Here is a 10,155-nt window from a genome sequence, read left to right as displayed (position 1 = left end):
AACAATATTATTCGAAAACAATACAGTTTGCATAGCCCAAATCAAATGAGGATATATTAAAGGAGATAGCACAAAACATATTTCACCGAAGCTTTTCTACACTAATGATCTTGAAGAAAATGGCAATATCATTGTACAACAAATTTGTTCGAAGGATAACCTGCAGTCTTATTTAGAGAAAATGCATTACCAACCGCAACTTTTGAAACATTAATACAAAAATTGGAATGCGGCGACTCAGAGTTCTTAAGTAATATTTTCATGAGGGGAGTAAATATATTGTATTTTTTTAGGAGTATGTATTATATGAAATATGTACTTTTCCTTCACTAGAGTTTTTCCTATTGGATTTTTCCTAGTAAGGTTTTAACGAGTCGTATTTCATATATAGATATATATATGGGCATTTAAAGGGAGTGTTATGAATATTATAATAGAAAATAGATGCACATGTCTTAGTGTCCCAAAGGCTATGTGTCACCATTTATGTTGTCCATGTGCCATAATTATTTATGCTTGGTATCCATGTAAGTCCACATTCTACTTACCACTTTATCTATAAATAATGGCATTTGATAGATCTTAAAAACACACCTACATTGGTGAGAATTCCACTTCCACCAATTTTCATATTATTCAATTTCATGATTTCGATTATTTTATGTTTTAGTTATTTTATTTTATAATTTTAGTTTTTATTTATTATTATATAAAAATATTATTATATTATATTTTTCATATCCATATTCATGTTCTGCTTCTCAATTTTCATAACAATTTCATAGTTTTTCTAGGTCGTGTAGAAAGAGAAAAATCCCAAATTTATATTCAATGTGACTATTGAAGACAAATAGCAGTCTTGTTCAATAATTTAATTTAAACATCATATTAAAGCTATGACTTAACGATGACATAACCATGAATATTGGATTTTAAGGGGATAAGTGTTATAATTAGATATGTGTTGCGACCTTTGGTCTAGTCTTCTCCACTCTTCAACGCACAATAGTTTATAGTACCTTGTAAAAACTCATTCTTGTCTTCGCTATTCAACCAAATTGTTGAAATTTCAATTTTACAAAATTATCAATAGTATCATATATGTATATAATAAATAAAAGTTACACTTCTTAAAAAGGTTCATGGGTTCACTATTTATTATTTACCAGAGAGATTTTATTGCTTATTCAACAAATATTCGACATATTGAAAAAAAAAAATTAATATTACGCGTCCAACATACTAAAAGATAATTATTAATTTCAACTTGTGAATTTATAAAGATGCTACATAGTTAATTCTTATTCCCACGAGGCAAACAATAGATTATAGGATAATACAATGTTCCCCGATCAGAGTGGAACGACATAGAAAAGATTAGCATGACCCATGTGTGAGACGCACCAATCGAGAAATGGTCTAAAATACAACTTTTCCAGATCGCTACTGTATAGTATAGTCCAACTAAAGAGAGGGAGGAAAAAAATCATGAATCACCTTGATGTTATTTCTGCTTTAGAAATCTATATCTTTGAAACGCTGCTCTGGGACTAGAAAAAGTTGTTTGCTTGGTAGGAAGTGACTTATTCCCTAATTCATCTCCACAAGTTGCAAGACCACAAGCTTTGCAAAATGATTCCACCTCTGATTCCTAAAACACACGCGAAAAATTTACGAAAGATAATTGCAGATATTTACATAAGCGATGTGAATGGGTCGTCGAGAAAGATTATATATCATACCTCCATCATTAAAAGGATGGATAGATCCACCAAGGGATAGGGATTAAGCTTGTAACCACCATTGTTTATAAAAGACAAAGCTAAAGCTCGAATCTGCAAAGTGAATAATAGAGGCTTTAGGGAAAAAACACTCAAAAGCCCTTTTTTTAACCTATTGATGAAGTCCTTGTGGAGACCTAAAATCCCTAAAATTCACAGATTATATTCTTCAGTTGTCAGTTTATTCCAAAGTCTGGTGTCCCTTCTCAAGCTATTTAACTTCAGTTAGTTGGTGCATCCCTTGGGAATGCCCAAGACTCTATATTCAATCTTTTCATCAGCTTCCTTTTGTGATAAAGTTAGAACTCAAAGGTCTAAGGCAGTTAGGAATTGCTACTTCAAAAATCAAAGAACTTTTGTGAGCTCTTAGTTAAAAGTCTTGAGATAATCCAGGCTTCTCACTCAACAGGTCTTTACCTTGAAAATTTTGTGGTCATTCCTCCTTTTCTTTAAATGCTAACTTGAGACTTTATCTAATCTCCCTCCATCTGACTTTTGCGGATGGAAGACTCCCTTCTCATTTATATGATGATCCGGGCAATACCCACTAAGAAGAGCATTGCAAGTAACAACACCAGGCTTTATACAGTTGTTAATCATATGCCAAAGAAGAAAAGCTTCCTCAAAGTTTCAACTTTTGGAATATCCATATATGATATTAGTGTATGTGACAACATAACACCATCCTTTTGACTTCTCCTTTCATTTATACAAATTTTGGATCAAAATATTAAGGGAGAGAGTTTCAAGATTATGGTTACCTCATTAACGTAAGGTTCAAGAATGCAATATTGAAGGTTGGAAGCCTCAGCTCCTATGGTACAAAGGAAACCTTTATAATTACACATCCGAAAATATCTGTTCAAATGAACGGCAAGGGCAGATAGAAAAGAAAAGTGAAATTTGTGAGATGAAAAAAGAAACTGCTCTCCAAACATCATTAGGCATTATTTAAACACAAAACAAACAAAACTTAATAACAAACTGATATACCTTAAAATTCTCCGAGCAAAACACATTTCCTTCGACTTGATCACAGGAGAACGTAAAGTACGAAACCACAAAGTCAGCGATTCCCCCTGACAAATTAAAGACAGAGTGTGTTACTCGTAGGACACAGTTAAGAGTAGATTGTACTGCATTGACTGAAAAATTATCAATGTTTTCAGTAAGCTCACTTACCGTTGTTTGGCTATTAGAACCCAAATGAAGCAGCACATAGAATGAATGAAACTCAGATTCATTTTCAAATATAACACCATTGCTTCTGTTAACTTCATAAAGATTCAGCAGTGTGATCAAAGTCTTTGAGAGCTGCTGCATGTTGAGGTGATGCATTGAGGATGCATTTGAACTACTATCACCATTTAAAAGCTTCTGATATGATATGACATGAAATTTAACCTGCAAAAGGAAGAAGATCTAAGATCCTTAAGAATAGAGATGCCTTGTATTAAACAATAAGATTTTTTTTTCATCAACTACAATAAAATTAACCAAAGAGTTTGCAAACTTTGAGGTTCAAAATGTATTTCTACATAAATGAAGTCCTAATGGCGCAATCCATATTTGCTAGCAAAAATTAAATAATAAAAAAATAATAATAATAAACTCTACATTTACTATTGCATCTTTGAATGTTAATTTCACTTGAACGTTATAAGAAACCAAATAAGGGAAATGGGCTAATTAAAACCCATTTAGGGCTCTAATATTCCATAAAAACTCGTTATTTGTCTCCTAATGGTTGTCAAACCCATTAGACAATTCCGACTTATATAGTCAGTTTCTTAAAAGATGTAAAACGAAGTAAATGTGGAATAAAAAATATCTAATATCAGAAGAATAGAAAAGAGTCGTGCATATCAAAGGCAGTCAAGAGCACAAAATTTCATGTACTGCACAAACTAATTGGTGCGGTATTTAAGTTAAGAACATATAAGGAAACAAACAATTGGAGACAACTATTGCAAAGGACTGAGCATGCATACCACAATCAGATATATAGCTTCCTTAAATGTTACATAGAATCAAGTTTATGAATATTTTACTTCTGGGAAAGGGAGGAAGCGAGGAACACATTAACAAGAACAAGTAGATAATACCAACCATTTCTTCATACATGTAGATAGCCTTCTCATTTACAATATTCTGTATGCTGAGGTCTTGCCTTATAGACCTTGTTCTATCAAAGACAAAGTCATGAATCACTTCAAAAGGTTGCTCTTTAGAATCCAAAAAGCTTAGAACATATTTCAATGTATTCTCCAGCACATGTAGAGGCCGCACATCTAATGCTTGGTCACTCTTGGCGGACATCGTTCTGCAGAACTAAACATGTGAAATGTTACTGCAGATGATACCTAGCAAGAAATGTGGTGAAAGAAAAAACCAATCCATCCATCATGATCGATGATGTTGCAAATTATTAATCTATACTCAAGCATACGAGCCAATGGCAATAGAGGATTCAACTTTCAAGTAGTTGGGAGTTGCAAAGGCCTTGAATTTATTTTTTTTTTCTCTCTCTCTCTTTTAAGAAACCAAACTGATTGTTGCATGCTTCCTGCAAAATTCCTACGTAATAGCTTCTTCTTTTTCTTCCCATTTTTCTTTTTGGTAATTGGTAATAAGAATTTTACATTAATTTTAAGTATATGATTTACAAAACACTTTCCCTCCAACTAAGGGAAAATAAAAGAAGGGGCCGACCTTTTTAGCATTAGAAACCAAAAGAGAGGCATTAAGATGCAGCATAAAGCAACTACCAGTAGATATTACCTTTTTGACGGCCAGACCTGGAGACGTTTTTCCAGGATTTCCATGTAACCTTTCAAATATAGCCAAATCTCGCAACCTTTCACGCTGTGCTCTTTCTGCCTCTGTTTACAAATATGAGACCTCTAGATAAAGCAGCTAACATATGATTTAGAAGAAGAAACAGAAGAATAAGAAGCTAAAGTTCGTTTCACAGTGCCACCCCATAACCAAAATACAATTCCAACAACAAATAACCAGTTCATCAAGCTCAGCCCACGAGCATAAGATACTGTGCTTGTCATATTGCTCAGACTAACACGTTTCCCCTACCCACCTCTTACAAGCTGTGAGCAATCGAATAAAGATTGGTACGCATGACCAAATCAAGCTCGACCGAATCCTAAAAAACCAATGACACATAACTTTCTGCTTGTGTGGGAGCACTCTAGTGTTCCTAATGTCCCTCCCATCGTAAAATAGTCGGAGCCCTGTGCAATTTAAAATCCCATTACTACAGAACACTCAGAAGGTTGGTTTAAATTTCCATCGCAACCAGTTTAAATTAAATAGAATCCCGAAAGACTCATAAAAAGAAATTGCGTATGAAATGAATATCGTGTTAGGGGTCAGAACATCTCAGGAGAGACATCGCCATTGTCACAATAAGGAGCTCGAGCAAAAGGTTAGTTTTTATTGGTTTTTAGGATTGGGTTCTTCCACGTTAATACTTTCAGGATTTGATCATACATACAAAAATCACAACAATTGAAATAGATAATCGTTTACAGAAAACAGAAGAGGATTTGAGAGCGATTATAGTCCAGTCTCGCCACAAGGAGGCCAGCGAAAAACATATTCCCTCACTACTTGAATGGAAAACAGAGTAGATAAACCAGAAAGAAAAAAGAACAAGATTAAGAAGCTGAAAGAAGTGGAGGGTTTCAACTTACCAGGGCACATGAACGGACAAGTGCCGACTATTACCGGCGGAAGATCGAAGTGAGAACGGTCATTATGTCCGACGTCATCTTCTTTCGCCTCTAACTTCTGTACATAGATTTTGCTATCGCTACTTCTTCTGCTACGCCAGTCAGAATCTTCCTCAAAGCTGCGATTACTGTTGGTATTATACTTGGAATGCTTGTAGTCGGAGTTTCTGTTGCGGTTGGAATAAGTTCTGCGGGAAGTGGAGGTCGAAGATCCGGCCGATTCAGATGGAGCTATGGAACGATTCAGAGGATGATTTCGACGTTGACGCTCCGTCCTCTCCATGGATGAACTTGGAGCTTTCCCTCAATTAACGCATAAAATCAAATTTCTGATCCTTGAACTCCAAATTGAAAAATTCTCCATTGGAAGAAACGATGTGTCGAATTAGGGAAAATGGCAGTGACGTCTGGGACAGTCGACGCCACTTCTGCCATCGGATTGGATCGAATGATCGAGGTTAAGCTCTTTCTTTGTCTTTTTCACTTTTTTTTTTCACTAAATAATTTAAGTATTGCGTTCAACTGACATATATCTCTATTATTCATCTTGAGATTTTTATAAATATTTTGATAAAAAAAATAATAATAATAATTACAAAAGTAGTGTGCAACAAAAAAAAATCAAATTAAAGCAAATTCATCCAATGATTTGGTTTTATTTTTTTAGAATAAAATTAACCATCTTTCATTGTATTTAAAAAAAAAGAAAAAGATATTGGTTCATATCGATTTTTTATTAGAAAAATCAATCAAAACCGAAAGAGAATATGTATATCCCCTTAAAAAATAAGTTATAACATTAGGTGCATTTTAGTATTTTAATTATTATGATGCATGTGTATTTGTTGTTTAAGAAAAATACTAACTATTATGAGGCAGCCATGCTTGTTATTTAGAAAAGTGTCAAGAAAAATAACAACAATATCTATTTGTCCAATTTCAGTCTAAAAAAGAAATAGACCCAAATTTGATTTGAAAATAGCAAAAATGACACATTCTAAAACAAAAGTGAAAATAAAAATTAAAAAATTGGAAGGAAAAAAGTATCAAGAACCAAGAACCAAACTAATAATAAATTGAACAAAATAAAAACCAATCTATTGATGTTATTCTTTATTGTACATCGGTTTGGATCTCTTCTTTATAAAACGAATGGATTTGGTTTAGTTTTGAGTTGACCCTAAATCCAACAAAATCGAACAGACTTTCATCTCTATTCCAAACAACCGTTTGAAGAAAAAAAACAAAAATATAAATATATATATACCATAAGTGTATGATAATATATTGTTAAAAAATTTCTTTGAATTTTAAAATGTTACATCTCTATTCTTACCTTCCAAAAGAAAAAAGAAAAATAATTTATTTTCAGTATATTTACACTTCATCACCTCCTTTTTAAATTTCCTCTCTCCTCCTATTTTAACATATGATTGTATGACACATTTGGGAGTGATTTTAAGATTGTAAATCATTTTGTCATATTTAATATCCATTTGGAGATTTTTCTAAATATTAAAATCCCCCCGTGTTAGCTAAATAATAAAAAAAAAATACCTTTTTAGTCCCCGAGCTTTGAAGAATATGTGTGTCTAGTCCTTTAATTTTAAAACATACCTTTTTAGTCTCCAACATTTTTAGAGTATGTTCATTTCGTCCCTAAGTTTTCAAAATATACGTTTCTAGTCCCTAAGTTTTTAAAGATAGGTTTAAAAAGTCCATACACCAATTTTTTATTATTTTTTTAAAATTAAAAATTAATTTTTAAAAGTTGTCCATTCTCTCTAAAATGATTTTTTAAACATATTTTTGTAATTTAGAATTTTATATAATTATATAAAGTGAAAATAAAAAAATAGTTCAAGAATATTTTAAACCTTCTTAAAAATTTTGGGAATAAAAAGGTATATTTTGAAAGTCGAAGGACTAAATGCACCTATTTTAAAAAGTTAAGGACTAAAAAGGTATATTTTCAAAACTAAGGGACGAAACACACCTATTCTTTAAAATCGGAGACTAAAAAGGTAGATTGTCCTAATAATAATAATAATAGTAAATGCCCTATTCATTTAAGGTATGTAGATTGTAACAAAAATAAACAGAATAATGGGACAAATAGAGAATCATGGAACTTAAATATTGGTTAAAAATAACTTTTAGTCTCTAAATTTTCGTAGAAGTAACAATTTGTTAGGTTGTATGTTCTAAAGCTCACAGTTTGTAAAGTTAAACATTTTTCTATTATCAATAAAGACGTTATTCAACGTTTCTTCAATAAAGATGTTATTGAATTTGTAAATTGCACATGTAAAGACTAAATCCAATAAACTAAGATCCATGGCTATTACATGAGTACTTAAACTTTATGTGGAGACATAAGAGTGGATCAGGTTTGAGTAAATAGTCAAAATGATCTATAGTATACGAATAAAATTGAGTGTCTTATTTTGGTAACACTATCGGATATGACCCATTATGTAGTTGTTACAAGGAATTGTAAAGTGCTATAAACGAAGTGATCATGATTCGTTCATGTGGCAACATGAGGAGTGGGGGTGTCCTGTGCAATGAGTTTACACAAGATCGGACCACAAAATAAGTCACTCTTACTTTATAACGCTACTTACTGTTTAAGACTGATTATTTCAAACGATGACCTAGGTAACTTAACTTTAATCTTGAGCTAACTATGAACTCCTATTTATTTGGGATTATCCTTATATTTGCATAGGCAATGGTTGGCTCAACAGCGTCAACTCAATAAGCCTCCCATTTCAGGGGTAAGACTGAGTAGATGGCTGGAAACATAAGGTGCAAGATGGAATTCACTCCTACCCATTTTCAAGGATAATAATGAGGTTGTTCCCTTAAGTGCTGACTCCGGATCTTAAGCAATACCTCATCCCTCTCTCATTGGCCTGAGAGGGACTCAGTTTGATGATCAGATCACAAACTAATTGTTCATCAAGGGATCAGTAGAACTTAAGGAACAAGAGGTAATCTGGGGGGTAAAACAGTCATTTGACCCGGTCGTTATTACGAACAACCTGTGAAGGGTTAACTCACCAGTTATGGTTATATCGAGTGGACATAATATATCTACAGTGAGGGTAGTACAACTACTGGGCTTTAGTGGAGTGACCTGGTAGTTAATGAATGAGGGGTTAATTTGGTGTAAAGAGTTTAGCCAATTAATTTTGAATCATTGGAACCTATGATCTGTAGGTCTATTAGGTCCTCTACTAGCTCAAAAACGAAATAAGTCTTAGAATAGCGTAATAAGTTGATTTGAAACGTTCAAATTCAAATTAAGAGAATTAGTAATTATATATAATATAGTTACACGTTTAATTTTGAAATTAAACGGAATTAGAGAATCGATTAATATTTAAATATGATTTAAATATTAATTTCATAAATAGGAATTTATGGTAACAAAATTGGAGACAAATTAATTTAATATTTGATATTAAATTATTGGCATTAATTAAATTATTTAATTAATTATTAATTATTAATTTTATTAGAAATTTTGATTATTGAATTAATTTTTGTAAAATTAATAAAATTTCAATTTTAATTAAAGAATTAAAATTGGAAAAAAAATTTATTTTGAAAATCAATTTCAAAATCAAAAGGGAGATTGAAATTTGAGAAAATCCCAATGTGGGATTTTCCCACTTTCAAGCAAGAAGATTAGTCAACTTCTTACATATAATTCCACCACCAAATTCAAGGAGGAGTTGTAATTACTTCATGTAATTAGCTTGCACGAGAATCATGCAATAAAACACTCAGTTTTTTAGTGGAAAATCCAATGCAAAACTATGAATTTTGCTGAAGATCCAAGGTGGAAGAAGGGATCTTCTTGTGTGATGAACCAATGTCTCTTCTCCTCCCGATTCCCAAATTCAAACTTGTTTTGAGTCTCATAACTCAATCTAAGGCTCCTAAAAGATATTGGGAAGCTTTAGTGGTGGTCCACAACAAGAGTTGAAGAAAATTGCAGCTGAATTTCGAGTTTGAAGAGCATTTTCAAATGTATGTAATGAAACTCTCTTCATAGTTCATGAACATGCTTAGTTTGTAGTCGAAATTGAAGAATTGGAATGCTTAATGATCCTGTTTTCTAGCGCTGCATATTTTTAGAAACCAACACAATTTAGTCCATGAATTTTGGTTTGTCACGATTTAGTCCATGTATTTTTAAATTGTTACGATTTAGTCCATAAACTTTATTATGTAATAATTTAGTTTTTATACTTAAATTTGTAACGATTTAATCTTTATTGTAAATGAAGGGATTTTGAATACCTTAATGCGGAAGCAACTGACTGTCGTTATGTCCCGATTTTTTTTATAGAACATCAAGCATATAGAGTGACGGAACCATGTGATAAACAAAAATAACTAAGCATGCTTCTCTACATAAATTTAACAAAGAGGAAAAGGGATCGAGAGAAACTCACCCTTGAAGAATATTATGTTCTCGCTTCCTCTCCATAACACGAATACGAAAACAGCTTCTCTCGATCTCTTGAACTTGGCACCACCATGAACACAACAGTAACAAAGAGAACACCACCACACGTCTTCCTCATCATCTTCAAGGTGAGAATCAAGGC

General features: G+C 32.4%; 1 protein-coding gene across 1 annotated transcript; it reads right to left on the bottom strand.

Moving 5' to 3' along the window:
• Window positions 1-1,240: 1,240 nt before the first annotated feature.
• On the bottom strand, window positions 1,241-6,064 carry SAC3C (SAC3/GANP/Nin1/mts3/eIF-3 p25 family). The gene is made up of 8 exons (XM_039037543.2): window positions 5,492-6,064; window positions 4,563-4,663; window positions 3,891-4,112; window positions 2,964-3,185; window positions 2,775-2,860; window positions 2,543-2,639; window positions 1,743-1,835; window positions 1,241-1,651 (listed from the first exon to the last, which is right to left on the bottom strand). Exons 1-8 carry the CDS (start codon window positions 5,811-5,813, stop codon window positions 1,505-1,507), a joined length of 1,290 nt encoding a protein of 429 aa, XP_038893471.1. The 5' UTR covers window positions 5,814-6,064; the 3' UTR covers window positions 1,241-1,504.
• Window positions 6,065-10,155: the final 4,091 nt, after the last annotated feature.

The sequence above is a fragment of the Benincasa hispida genome, chromosome 7, assembly GCF_027475165.1.
Source record: "Benincasa hispida cultivar pf3 chromosome 7, pf3_genome.v1.1, whole genome shotgun sequence".
In the NCBI taxonomy this organism is placed as follows: Eukaryota; Viridiplantae; Streptophyta; class Magnoliopsida; order Cucurbitales; family Cucurbitaceae; genus Benincasa; species Benincasa hispida.
This window is presented reverse-complemented; position numbering and strand designations above follow the sequence as displayed.